The sequence below is a fragment of the Neofelis nebulosa genome, chromosome 10 (genome assembly GCF_028018385.1).
Source record: "Neofelis nebulosa isolate mNeoNeb1 chromosome 10, mNeoNeb1.pri, whole genome shotgun sequence".
NCBI classification, from domain to species: Eukaryota; Metazoa; Chordata; class Mammalia; order Carnivora; family Felidae; genus Neofelis; species Neofelis nebulosa.
The window spans coordinates 58,219,455-58,234,513 of NC_080791.1; the positions used below are offsets into that span (position 1 = coordinate 58,219,455).

Below are 15,059 nucleotides of genomic sequence, written 5' to 3' on the forward strand. Positions count from 1 at the left end.
TTCAAATCTTGAAGAGTTTACTAATTTTTGTCTGTAGTTCTATCAGTTACTGAAGGGGGAGGTATTAAATGTACAACATTTGTATTTGCCTGTTTTGCCACTTAGTTCTGTCAGCTTTTATTTCATGTGTTTTGAAGTTCTGTTATTCGGTGCATACATATTTAGGATTATTATCGTCTTCCTAATGCTTTGACTTTTTAAGTCTTCACAAATGTTCCTCTTTATCTCTGATAATACTCCCTTGTCTCCAATTTTTTATCTGATCTTAATATAGCCACAGTAGCTCTCTTATTGCTATTGTTTGCTTGGTATATCTTTTTCCTTGTAAAGTGGATTTCTTTTAAATGGCATATAGTTGCATCTCACTTTTTTAAAAAATCCAGTCTGAAAAATCTCTACTTTTTAATTGGAGTATTTGGTTTATTTAGATTTAATAAATAGTTGGGTTTATGTCTGTCATTTGCTCTTTGTTATCTGCTTGCCCCTCTGTCATTTTTAGTTTAATCAAATATTTTTATATTGTAATTTAATTCCTCTTTATTTTTAGCTAAACCTTTCATAACTTTTTTTTAGTGGTTGCATTAGGGATTATACTAGAGTGTATATACCATTACATCCTTTGCACCTATGCACCTATCCTTTGTGTTATTCTTGCCACACATTTTAATTTTTTTTTTTAACGTTTATTTATTTTTGAGACAGAGACAGAGCATGAACGGGGGAGGGGCAGAGAGAGAGGGAGACACAGAATCGGAAGCAGGCTCCAGGCTCTGAGCCATCAACCCAGAGCCCATCGCGGGGCTCGAACTCACGGACCGCGAGATCGTGACCTGAGCTGAAGTCGGACGCTTAACCGACTGAGCCACCCAGGCACCCCACCACACATTTTATTTTTTATTTTTTATTATTTTTTTTTTTTCAACGTTTTTTATTTTTTATTTTTGGGACAGAGAGAGACAGAGCATGAACGGGGGAGGGGCAGAGAGAGAGGGAGACACAGAATCGGAAACAGGCTCCAGGCTCCGAGCCATCAGCCCAGAGCCCGACGCGGGGCTCGAACTCACGGACCGCGAGATCGTGACCTGGCTGAAGTCGGACGCTTAACCGACTGCGCCACCCAGGCGCCCCACCACACATTTTATATTTACATACATCATGGCCCCCATAATAAATGTCTTAATTTTTGTTTTAAACGATAATTAAGAGGGGCATCTAGGTGGCTCTGTTGGTTAAGTGTCTGACTTCAGCTCAGGTCATGATCTCACAGTTTGTAGGTTCCAGCCACGCATCAGGCTCTGTGGTAACCACTCAGAGCATGGAGCCTGCTTGGGATTCTGTGTCTCCCTCTCTCTCTCTGCCCCTCCCCCTCTTGAACTCTGTGTCTCTCTGTCTCTCAAAAATAAATAAAAACGCTAAAAATTTTTTAATTTTTTTAATGTTTATTTATTTTTGAGATAGAGACAGAGCATGAGTAGGGGAGGGGCAGAGAGTGAGGGAGACAGAATCTGAAGCAAGCTCCAGGCTCTGAGCTGTCAGCACAGAGCCTGACGAGGGGCTTGAACTCACAGGCTGTGAGATCATGACCTGAGCTGAAGTCGGATGCTCAACTGACTGAGCCACCCAGGCGCCCCTAAAAAATTTTTAAGTAAATAAACAGTAATTAAGAGAAGAAAAGGACAGCTTTTTCTGTTTACCCATATATTTACCATTTCTAGTGCTCCTCATTCCTTCTTACAGATAGAAATTTCACCTGGTATCACTTCCCTTTAGCATATATAACTGTCTTTACTGTTTTTTCTTTTAATGTTTATTTATTTATTTTGAGAGAGTGTGAGTGGAGGGGCAGAGAGAGAGGGAGAGAGAATCCCATGCAGGCTCTACGCTGCCATTTCAGAGCCCAACATGGGGATTGATGTCATAATCCATGAGTTCATACCTGAGCCAAAATCAAGGAAACTTAACCTTATGGTTTTTGTGGGTTTTCTTTTTTTTAACACTTATTTATTTTTGAGAGACAGAGCACAAGCAGGGGAGGGACAGAGAGAGAGAAGGAGATACAGAATTCAAAGGAGGCTCTAAGCTCTGAGCTGTCAGCACAGAGCCCGACATGGGACTCAAACCCATGAACCATGAGATCATGACCTGAGCCGAAGTCAGATGCTTAACCAACTCAGGCACCCCAACCTTACTGTTTTTTGTTAAGGTCTCCTGGTGATGAATTTGCTCAGCTTTCACTTAGTCTAAAAGGCCACTTTAAGAATAATTCTATAGGTAATGTGTCATTTTTAAGTATTTTTCCTCCATTTTCTTCTTTCCTCTTCTTCTGGAATTCCAATGGCACATCTGTTAAATGCCTTGATATCATCCCACTGGTCACTGAGGCTTTTGCTCATTGTTTTTTTTTTTTTTTTTTTTAAATTTTTTTTTTTCAACGTTTTTTTTTTTATTTATTTTTGGGACAGAGAGAGACAGAGCATGAACGGGGGAGGGGCAGAGAGAGAGGGAGACACAGAATCGGAAACAGGCTCCAGGCTCCGAGCCATCAGCCCAGAGCCTGACGCGGGGCTCGAACTCACAGACTGCGAGATCGTGACCTGGCTGAAGTCGGACACTTAACCGACTGCGCCACCCAGGCGCCCCATTTGCTCATTGTTTTTATCTTGTTTTTACTCTTTCAGCTTGGATAATATTCTTGATGTGTCTTCAAGTTCACCAATCCTTTTGCTGCTGCTATTGAGCAGCACCCAGTGAATTTATCGTTTCAGATTCCGTACTCAGTCATAGATTTGTCCTTTATTTCTTTACATTTCTATATCTCTTTTGGAATACCCCAATGTTTGATAATTGTGGCATTGTTACCTTCAAGTCCTTGAACATACCTATAGTAGTTGCTTTGAAATTATTGTCTAATCCAACATATGAGTCATCTCTGAGTCTGTTTCTACTGGCAGTTTTTCTCTTGCCTTTAGGTTAAATTGTCCTGTTTCTTTATGTGTCTAGTAAGTTTTGGTCGTATGCTCAGCATTGTGTATAATACATAGAGACTCTGCTTTCTGTTACTTTTCTCTGCAAAATGCTGAGTTTTATTATGGCAGTGTTTTAATTGCTGACTGATCACCTTGAACTTGTGGGATCTTAATGTTATGTTTTGCTTTGATGGATCTGTAGAAAGCCTGTAGTATTTATCAAGCTTTTTCTGTTTTTGTGGGATTCAGACTCTAAACTTTATCCCTGAAGCAGGCAGTAACTAAAGTCTGCTCATTTCTTCCTGCCTTCTAGCTGTTGTTTTCAGATGGACTCCTTGTAGTCTCTCCTACATATGTACCATTAAAGAGTCAACTGAGATCTGCAGGAAATTTATATGTAGACTTTAGGGTTCCTCCTCTTGGCTTGTTCCTTTTTGTTATTTCTTTTCTCAGTCCAGCCACACTAGCAGTCCACTGGCACCTCAAACCTTTAAAATTCTAGTTTTCTGCATGAGCTCTCACCACCCCATTTTGTACATGCCCAGTAGGAATAGCTCTTGGGAAAACCTGTATAAACATGGATCCTACCCAGTGAATGTGAGTTCCCTTCTTCCCAGGGTTGAATTCCCCCTAATTTGTATCTGCTTTTTGTTGCTCTTAAGAACCTTTAAATAGTTGGGTTTTTTTTTATAGTTTCTCCAGAGTTAATAATTGCTATCTGCAAGAGTGTTAGTCCTATACAAGCTAGACTGCTATTGCCAAAACTGGAGTTAATATTAAATTTATGGGGGTAAAACTTAATATATCTGATCACTGTAACAACTATTTAGCATGTACATGCTTAGTTTTGTTTTGTTTTTTTAACATGGAAAGCTAGTTTATTCCTGAATTCTGTATGTTATCTAATAACAAAATAAATAGATTTATTACTTAAATTATATATTCAATAAGTAACACATATTGGCAGAAATTACTATGAAGAAATAATCTCAGACTCCTGAGTTTTTGTTGTAGGTCAGTCACAACTCAGAATTGGTCCTGGTGGTCAGAAATTCACCAGGTAAATTTCACAGTTCAGTCACTATCTTGGAAAACACTGGGGATCACAGTCTTACATGCCTGTTGAGTAAGCATTGTGTGTGTTTGTTCAGCTGTATATGTTTTCAAAAGCACAGTTACTTTTGATGATTGTGCATTGTACTGATTTTGACAAAATCATCATGTGTTTTCACTGGAAGGTACGTAGTAGTCTTACCATATAGAGGATATGTTTATCAGTATTAAAGGTACCATCTTGGTTGTATTTTCCATGCACAGAGATGTTTTCTAGCTTTCTGCTCATCTGCTAATTGGATTCCTTCTCCCTACTCCCTTATATACTGGGTTATAATATACATAATAAAAGCTGAAAATGGGCTTTCTCTGTTGCTCCATTTACTTTTTAAATAATTTGGGCACCTGGGTGGTTCATTTGGTTAAGTGTCCAACTTCAGCTCAGCTCACGATCTCATGGTTTGTGAGTTCGAGCCCTGTGTCAGGCTCTGTGCTGACAGCTCAGAGCCTGGAGCCTGCTTCAGATTCTGTTTCTCTCTCTCTCTTTCTCTGCCTTTCTCCCTCCCTCTCTACCCCTCCCCCACTTGTGCTCTGTCTGTCTCTCTCATAAATGTAAAAAAATTATAAATAATTCTGGGAGAGATTTTATTAATGCATCATTAGTGTCTGACCATGGTTCAAGTGATTGGGCCTTAATGCCTGTGAATTCTGGCTTAAAATAAAGCAAATTTATTCCTGCACAGTACTGCTCTTCTGTGCATAAGCCTTTGCTTTTTTTTTTTTTTTTTTTTTATGTTTATTTTTGACAGAGAGAGCACGTGAGTGGCAGAAGGGCAGAGAGAGGGATACACAGAATCCGAAGCAGGCTTGAGGCTCTGAGCTGCCAGCACAGAGCCTGATGTGGGGTTCAAACTTAGGAACTGTGAGATCATGCTCTGGGCCAGAGTCGGCCACTTAACCGACTTGAGTCACCCAGGTGCCCCAGCCCTTTGCTCTTTAATCTGGTTTAAGCATTCAACTCTAAGATCCTGTTTATGTCTTAAAGAATATTGTCATAGTTGTTTTTTTTTTTTTAATAAAAATACTATCAGGGCTAGAACTATAATAACTAATAATACCTCATACAATGATTTGTATTATATAAGATATTTAAGTAATATTTTTCATTGCATTCAATATTTCATAAAAAGATAGTCTATGAAAAAAATTTTATCCCTCTTTTTTCTGTTTTTTAAAATGCAGTAATATTGCTTTCTTTTATGAAAGTGGTATGGTGTTTAAATTGCTGAAGGAAATGGTAATGAGAAAGTAATTATTTAAGGCTTCACCTGACTTTTCATCTGAGAATTAGTACATTCTTTTAGTGGAGTATTAAGTGTGTGGGTGTCACCTTTCTTATTATATTCTATAATTCTTATTATATTCTATAATTTTGCAGTACTTCTGCAAAATACTTTGAAGTATTTCTTGATCTTTAACTTCTAAACTCATCAGTGCTTGTCAGAAGAAAAACATCTTATATGAAAGAAAGTAAGGACTTCGTGAAAAATTAGTGATAGCTGATATGCATCAGTGCTAACAGATCAATGAAAGCTTGCATGTGTACAGGGGGGTTGCGCACATGCACGTGTGTGTGTAAATTATATTTACCTTACTTTAAGCATTGGTAGGGATAGTGTATTTTCTATACCAGTCTATTCCATGTCTGCCTTAGTTCTTGATCAGAACTTTTATCTTCTACTTTTATCATGTACCTTAAGCCACAAGTATCAATTACCTACAGTATGTAAGACCATCGTAGGTTCCTTGGAGAACTTAAAGTTATGTAAAATATGATTCTTGATTTCTAAAAAACTTATAATACAGTTGAGAAGAGTCACATTCTCATGAAAACTATATAGTGAAGGGTAAGTAGTACATGATAAATGCCTAGCCAATGCTACAGAGACAGTAAGATCCACAGTAATTATTGAGTTGTAAAATCAGTTCTGGCACAAGGAGGTGTATTTGTTGAAGAAATGAATAAGATCACATACAGATAGGATGATCAAGGAAGGCCCCATGCTTAGTCATCTGTGATTCCTAATAAAGCAAGAGCTCTGTTAGCATATCATTGACATTTAAAAAATGGATTTTCCTTTAATGATTATTTAAGACAACTTAATCCTCTAAGGTTTTTTTCCTTCCTGTCTTACATATATTTCTGTAAGGATAGAACTTTGCTTTTGTAAAAAGCTTTTTCTTGGCTCATTTTAAGGATGTCCTGAGTTAAGTTTAGGTTAATGGCATCAATTCTTTTAATCTAATTGAAATATTTTGAGGGAACACTAAAATTTTCAAATACACTGGTTAAAACTATAGATAAATTAAAAGAAATTTTTTTTTACTGTGTATTTATTTTTGAGCAAGAGTGAGCAGGGGAGGGGCAGAGAGAGAGGGAGACACAGAATCTGAAGCAGGCTCCAGGCTCTGAGCTGTCAGCACAGAGCCTGATATGGGGCTCAAACTCACAGACTGCGAGATCATGACCTGAGCCTAAGTCAGATGCTTAACTGACTGAGCCATCTGGGCACCCCTAAAAATTTTAAGTCCTTGAAAATGGATTAAGTTTTTATGTCTGTGATTTGTGTGTAATAATAGTATTTCACAAAGCAAACTCCTCTTACTCAGGATTGTTAGCTGTTTCTTCACACAGGCCTTTCTACAATGCTTTTCCATATAGAAGAGACTTCTATTTATACTAGGCAACATAAGGTAGTAGAAAAAATATGAATTTCGGAGTCTTGGCTCTGCTATTTTATTTGGTGTATTGTAAATTCTCTCTTCAGCCTTAGATTTCTATAAAATGAGGACACTAATATGTTCCTCATAGGAAGATATTAAAATGAGAAAACATGAAGATTCTACAAAGTAGCCACTCAGTATTAGCTTCTTTCTTGCTTTATTTGATGATTACTTCACACTCCTTACAAATTAGTATTACAGCATTGGTCTTTAACCATGGCTGCACATTAGAATCATCCAGAGATCTTTTAATGAATGGTAAGGGCCCAGTCCAACCCCAAATTAGTTAAATCTATTTTTGGCGGTAGGACCCAAACATCTGGTTTTTTTTTTAGTTTCCCAGGTAATTCTGATGCATGGTAGGTATCAAGAACCACTGGTCTAGAGGGAATGATTTCACACATAACCTTTCAAGGAAATTCCTAACATAACTTTTTTCTAATTATTTTCAAAGGTATAATAATAAGTTGAACTTCACAACTGTAGCCCCGTTTTTATTAGAAAGAACCTAAGGATTAGAGAAATTAATATCCTTGAGGTCACAAAGCTATAATAACGGGGAAGTTAGTATAGTTTCTTGGCTCAAATTTTATACTCTTTCTAGAAACACATTAAAAACTGTGTTATATTATGAGAATAGGTAGACAGGTAAGAATATAATAATACCCTCTCTGAAAGACCTCATTAGATAAGTACTTTTAAGCATCAAAACTTAAAGACCATTTTATTCCATTTACACAGAAAGTAAATAAACCTTCCCAATGTCTCCTCCACACACAAAAAAAATCCATTTTTTAAATGATTTTTTTTTAATGTTTGTTTATTTTTGAGAGAGAACATGTACACAAGTTGGGGAGGGGCAGAGAGAAAGAGTACAGAGGATCCAAAGCAGGCTCCACACTGACAGTCGAGAGCTTGATGCAGGACTCGAATTTGCAAACTCCAAGATCATGACCTGAGCTGAAGTCAGACCCTTAACTGACTGAGCCACCCAGGCATCCCCCACAAAAAATCCATTTTTAAGCTAGCCTGTAATAAACTGACATCTTTAAGAGCTGAAAAGGTTGTACATTTTGAACACATAAACAGTTTAATAAATATTTCATGTCAGAAGCGAACTATGAGATCTTAGGAAAGATTTCTAGATATTCCTAAGTAAGAATATTTCATTTCTGCCCTGATATTTTCAGAAGGTCTTTCCCAACTCCCACACCTTTCCCACCAGTTTTAAATAGCTTCTTAAAGCAGAATTTTACACCTGTTAGTGTTTTGCTGTAGTCCTAGAATTCACTGCCAGATTTCATAATGTGGAAAAATTTTTTTTCCCTAGCCCACAGGGCTAGGCTAGTCTCTAGTAGAAATAGAGCTACTGTTTATTATAGATTTTCTGTATAACATATTGGTTCTCAGCAATTTACCTAATGATTTCCCTTAATTTCCACAATAATCTAGTCAGTTAAGTATACTATTATTTTAAGCCCGTTTTACGGATGAGAAAACTGAGGAACAGAAAAAAGACCTGTCCCCTAAGTGGCCTGCCCACAATAGAAACTTTGAACTTCACGTGAACTTTTAGCTTTCAGGGTTTTGCCATTCCTCCCTTTCACTTTCAACATGTGCTTTGTAGATCTTTGTAGCCATAGTAAAATAAATAGAACCCCTGATAAAATTCCTTATGCAAACTGCAGTTTTTAGTGCCTACTTTTACCTGCAGGACAAAGTTAATATGCTTGCCAGAACATTCTTAGTCTGGTCTTTAATATATACAGCTTCTTTCTAATTCTTTTATATATTCTGTGCTGTAGCCAGTCTGGACTACCTAAATACTCTTGAATATACCTTGTGCTTTTCTCTGAACATGGTTCACGGATTTGATTGTCTAGCAGCAGACAAATGTGGTGCTAGATCAAACTGTGCATCCTGGAAATTCATTCTATAATGGTGATATTCAGTCTTGGCCTCAGTGATTTTCATACTTAGCTGTGTAGCCATAATGTATAGTCCCCACATTTCTGATTTCAGTAGATTCAGGCACAAGTGGGAATATTGAGGCTAGCCCTTACTTTAGTACATCTCTAAAATGCCACTAAACCTTACAGAACCAAAACAATTATACTTTTTCTCAAGTCTTCCCTAATCCTATCCCACCAGACTGTTGCCTACAGATGAAAATTTTGTCCTTTTCTGTATTCCTTTCCCTAAACAGATTAGAGTTCCAGTCTTTCATCCCTTTGCTGGCCTTCTATTGTTTCTGTTCCTTCTCACTTTAATTCAGCAACATTTGTGGAACACTTAAACTCTGAGTACTTGGCATAGTGAAATACAACCAAGTGATTTTTTTTTTTTTTTTTTTTTTTTTAAGAGAGAGCAAGGGAGAGGGGCAGAGGGAGAGAGAATCTTAAGCAGGCTGCATGCTTAGCATGGAGCCCCATGCAGGGGCAAGTGCCACAGCCCTGGGATCATGACCTGAATCAAAATCAAGAGTCAGACACTCAACCAACTGAGCCACCTAGGCACTCTGGCCAATAAAAACTTTTAACTGCCTTTAAATCCCAACCGAAATGTTACCACCTAAAGATTTTTCCCAGTATCCTGAGACGGGCCTTCTTTTTTTTTTTTTTTTTTTTTAATGTTTTTTAATATTTTTATTCATTTTTGAGAGACAGAGAGATACAGAGCACTAACAGAGGAGGAGCAGAGAGAGAGGGAGACACAGAACCTGAAGCAGGCTCCAGGCTCTGAGCTATCAGCACAGAGCCCGATGCAGGGCCCAAACCCACAAACCGTGAGATCATGACCCAGGCGGAAGTCAAATGCTCAACCGACTGAGCAACCCAGGCGCCCCAGAGCCTTCTTTTCTTATATCTGTGTTCTCATATCATTTTGTACTTCCTTGGTTTTGTTTTTTGTTTTTTGTTTTTTGTTTTTCTTTTTGAGAGAGAGAGCATGCGCATGCGCACCCACAAATGGGGGAGGGGCAGAAAATGAGGAAGAGAGCAAGAATCTCAAGCGGGCTTCATACTGTCAGTGTGGATCCCAATGTGGGCTTGTGAACCATGAGATCATGACCCGAGCTGAAATCAAGAGTCAGACGCTTGGAGCGCCTAGGTAGTTTAGTCAGTTTTAAGCATCAGACTTCAGGTCATGATCTCGGGGTTCTTGAGTTCGAGCCCCACATCGGGCTCTCTCTGCTATCTGCTGTCAGCACAGAGCTCCCTTTGGATCCTTTGTACCCCTCTCTGTACGCACATGCTCTCTCCCCAAAATAAATAAACATTAAAAAAAAAAAAAAAAGTCAGACGCACTGACTGAGCCACCCAGGTTTCCCTGTACTTCATTGGTTTGTAGTACTTACCACATTGTGACATAAAGAATTGTTTGCATCTATCTCTTTCACTAGACTGTGAGCTCCTTGAATTAAAAAACTACATTTTGTTCATTTCTATGTCCTCAAAGAACCTGAGACAATGCCTCAAGCAAGCAGGTATTTTGTACAAGGGAGTTATATCACATGCGTATTTAACTTCTAGGAATTTTACACTGCGTACCAAAAAAAACCCCAAAAAGAATGAAATAATCAGGCAGTTTCACCTGCCATTCTACCCAATGAGTTGATGCCTAGTATTGGGCATATGATAGGAGGTATGAATCTGTTGTTCCCACATGTCTCTCAAAGTGACCACCTCATTGGCTTGAGTGTGATTGTTTTGAAGAGATTTTTCATAACATCATACCTCAGACACAAGCCAACCACTTCCACTGGTGCTTTTTCTAGTGATGGAAGAAAAGCCATCTGTGTTGGATATGAGAAGTGGTATGTTAGTCTCTAACATAGTGCTTTCCTAAGGAATTATCCAGGGTAATTTTGACTAGACTTTTACTATATATTCACTGGCTTTAGAAGCTAACCCTTTATAAAAGACAGGAATACCACTATCCAGTTTTCCTAAATGAGCAATCTATCCTTTCTCGGAGTTGTTATAGAAGTTTGTTTTTATGACTCAAATGGCATTTTTGCTGCTTGCTTCTTAGCTCTTTGTTCATGTCTGATATCACCAGTTGGAAAGTAAGGATCATATCTTTGTATCTCTTTGTATGTGGGATACCGCACATAGTACTCATTTATAGAATAAATAGACATTTTTATATGTTTTCATTATGCTAAGGTCTAAATGAGAAATAACCCAGAAGCCATATCTTTTAATTCACCATCCAGTGGTCATCCACTTTCACTTGATACCATTTGCTAAATTTTCCCTTCCAATTATCACATTTCTTTCTTCCACAGCTCTTCCGACGTGTTGCAGCAGCTTTGCCTGGAATGGAAAGCACACAGGACAGAAGCAGAGAAGACAGTATCCTTTTTGTTTCATCAGAAAATTGTATTGTTAACATCAGTCTTTAGAGCTCCACTTGGTTGGCTAAGGAATATGCCATCACCGTTTACAACCAGGAATTGATGACTTAGGAATGTAGAAGCTCCAAGATTTTCTTTTTTTTTTCTTTTTAACATTTTTTTAACATTTTATTATTTTTTGAGAGAGAGAGCAAGCGAGCAAAGGAGGGGCAGAGAGGGAGACACAGAATCTGAAGGAGGCTTCAGGCTGTGAACTGTCAGCCTAGAGCCTGATGCAGGCCTCAAACCCACGAACTGTGAGATCATGACCTGAGTCGAAGTCAAGATGCCTAAGTGACTGAGCCACCTAGGGACCCTGAAGCTCCAAGGTTTTCTGTAGCACATGAGATCTGGTGGTTCAAGGGCATCCTTTGTAGCCCGCTTCTCACTGCAATTAATCAGTGAGAGGGTTTGTGTTTACTTGCTTTTTAATGAGCAGGAAACTTAGAATCACCGCCCTCTGCCTCTTAATTTTGAGTCCCATTGGCTCTGGGCCTTTTCCCTACAGTATATATCATATTTTCCTCCCTTGCTTTTTCTTGAGCTTTCTGCTTGGCACAGGCAAGAAATAATTCAGTCTTGAGTGTTATTGTGGCCTCTGCTTTCAGAAACAGGACATAATGAAGTACATGTAATAATAGTTATTTCAAAGGATTTTGAATCTTAATATTTTAATTGTTTTATATTTAGCGTTTTTCCATATGCAATTTTATTAAGCCATAGAATTCATAGCACTTTGTGTTCAGCTTTTCCCACTGCTAGATGTTTTATGTTTTCTAAGCCTTTATTTTTTTAAGGTTGTTGTTTTTTTTAAGTTTATTTATTTTGAGAAAGAGTATGCACAAGTGGGGAAGGGACAGAGAGAGAGGGAGAGAGAGAGAATCCCAAGCAGGCTCTACTATCAGCAATGGAGCCTGGCATGGGAATTGATCTCATGAACCGTGAGATCATGACCTGAGCTAAAATCAAGAGTCGGATGCTTAACTGACTGAGCCATCCAGGTGCCCCTAAGCCTTTATTACTTCTAATAGCATAATGTGTTCTATGGAGTTGAAGTCCCATTATTTATTAAATTCTCTCCCTGAACTCTTTTGTAAGCTATTTTCAGAGTTTCAGATAATCTCATAAGGAACATAATCTTTACATGGTTTCTTGCTCCTATAATATCCTTAAAACAAATTCTTATGAATAGGGCTTAACTTTATTCTGACCCTTGTTGCATATAGTAGATATAAACAAGTTTATTCCCTTTGAGCATCTCGTTATAGTGAGCTAGCTATACTAGAAAATAATGGCTGTATCAGTTCTGAAGCCAGTAGGAATAGAAGGAGCTTGCAAGAGATGTCAATGTTCAGCAGAATTGGAATTGTACTTTCCCATTTATAGCTCCTTAACTTTTGTTTCAGTGATTGACATAAAACTGGAAAAGCCTCAGGAGCAACCAGTCAGTGAAGGAGGCTGTTCCTGCTAATCTTCCATGGCATCTTCAACTTTTCTTCAGAAGCTCACTGCTTTGGCCCCCTTACTCTTTCATTGACTGCAGTGTGAATATTGGCTTGAACCTTTTCCCTTCAGTAATAACGTATTGCAATTCATCATTGCTGCCTGTCTCGTGGAGATGATCTATTAGCTTCACAAGCACAAAAAAGTCAGTGTCTTCATTATTTATATTTTACAAAAAGCCAAATGATTCCAACATATTCCAGTGATAACTTTAAAAGATACGTTTTCTCAATTTTTTTTTCCTTTTCAATGTTAGGATAACGTACTTCAAAATGATGGAAATTCCAACAGTCTGTGGCTAGGTTAAGGAGCAGTTGTTCACAGCAGCACTTGCCTACCTACTTGATCTCTCTCTGCTTTTCTCACCTCTCCCTTATTGCATTCCCTATTCTTACCATCTCTCCCTCAAAACAAATGAGGTATGACAAAGCAGGAGTCAGACCAAGCCCAATGGAGTTATCCTTCAAATTTAGTGATACCACTTGCTCTAGGCCTTGGGCCAAGATGTCCAAAATTATTCTTGAGCGCTGATATAAATTATTTAGACTTTATTTGAGGTCAAAACTCAACTATCATGGTAGGCAGTGCTTGAATAAGAAAAGGGTTCTGATGCATCTTCAAAATGAGTCCTAATGAACACAGTGAGTACTTACAAATTAAATGAGCATAAAATGTATTTCAGACCAAAACAAATGACCCTTTCACATGTTAGTCCCTGGGAGAGAAAAGTTAACAGTGCTTCAGAACATGTTTTTAATACTGAATTCTCCCAGTGAACTATTTCTCCCAGGATTTTAAAATTCTCAACATAGAGTTATTCTGTTTGTTTAAAAAAAGAAGAAAACTTTTGTAAGCAATAGATTTCTCTTGGGTTTTTCTTTCTTGTTTCAAAAAATGCTATGCAGGCAAGGCACTACAGAAATCAAATTCTTTTAAGAAGAACCAGCGGAAGAATTTAAACTTGGTACCGTGATCAAAACTACGATAAACAAGATATCTAAAGCTATCATTGTAGAAACAATGATATCTAAAGCTTAACAACAAAAGAATCCTCAACAGAATAGCAAATACTTTGCTCAGGACATTTGAGGTCAAATTGAAAATGGAAACAGGTTTCTTATAAGCCCCTAGCGGCAGATCTGGAAAAGCATACATAGAAGAGGGAAAGGAGAGAATGGAAGTAAAACTTAATATTATGCAGATTTATGCCTTATTTTTTAGCATTTTTTTTTTTTAATGTTGGGTCTTTCAGGCTGGTTTTGCTTTTTATTAGATCTGTATAGTTTGGTTAATTAACTAGTGATTTAGTTTTATATTTAAGCTACAATTAATCTTTTTTCTTTGTTGATATTTATTTCTTTGCCTTTTTTTTTAAACTACTTTCAGTTTTTAGATGTTTTGTCTGATCTATTTAGAGCTTCATCACCATGGCAATATATATTTCCCTTAAAACACTGTAAACAAATATACTAGGAGTGCACCATTTTAATCTTTACTAGTTATTGTGAGATTGCTGTGTAAGTTAATAAACACATTTGTAAATACATTATTTGCAGGACGAAAATTTCTGAGTTACAGCTCAGGAAAAGCCTGCTGAATTTACGTTGTAAGCATTACTTAACACAGTATAAAGATGAAAAGACAACAAAAAATATCTTCATACTTCCTCATCCCCTCATTGCAACAAAACCCTTAACTGGGAACCTTATTCCCCTCTCTTTCCTCTTCCTTCTCCAGTTCCCACTTATTGTCACCTTGTAATATTCAGAGAGCACTTGGATTATGGGTCTGAATAGAGAAATGCTTTCAGATAATCATTAGCCCACATACCAGTAACTTATACTCAAAGATGGGATGGAGTTGTAAAGTGCTTTTATAATACAATATTATTGTTAAAGGCAAGGGTTGACTCTTTTGTTTTTATTTTGACATGGCATGTCCTGAAATAAATATCAATTCAATATGGCAGATGGGTCATATTCTTTATTTAGAAGAAGTTGTGATTTCTGACATGGGGGTGATTGTCTTCCTACACTGTAGTGTATGATTCTTTTTATGTATCTTTAAAACAGTAATCAGTTATGCTGCTTTTTAATATCGGTCTTTTTATTTGGCCTGGGGTTCTTCAACTGAAGCAGTGAAGTGTGTTCATAGTCTAGATTTTTTTTTTAATAAACAATTTTGCTGCCAAAAATATATAAATAAAACACAAACAAAAACAACTATTGACTTGGTTTCTATTCCTGCCAAGGTAGTAAGTTAGTAAGAATTTCTTACTTCCTCCTTAGAATTATAAAGGGAACTTGAAATCCAGAAAAATAAAAAAACAGCACTAAGAAACGCCTAGGGAGTCAGAA

At 37.5% G+C, this 15,059-nt stretch overlaps 1 protein-coding gene across 2 annotated transcripts in view; it reads left to right on the forward strand.

The window, feature by feature from the left end:
• Positions 1-14,670, forward strand: part of RAB6A (RAB6A, member RAS oncogene family) — a 94,034-nt gene extending 79,364 nt beyond the window's left edge. For both annotated transcript variants that reach the window (XM_058687829.1, XM_058687828.1), the window contains exons 7-8: positions 11,092-11,158; positions 12,606-14,670. In XM_058687829.1, coding sequence (XP_058543812.1) covers positions 11,092-11,158; positions 12,606-12,670 — 132 coding nt within the window. In that variant the 3' untranslated portion in view covers positions 12,671-14,670. The remainder of the gene's footprint in view (positions 1-11,091; positions 11,159-12,605) is intronic.
• Positions 14,671-15,059: the final 389 nt, after the last annotated feature.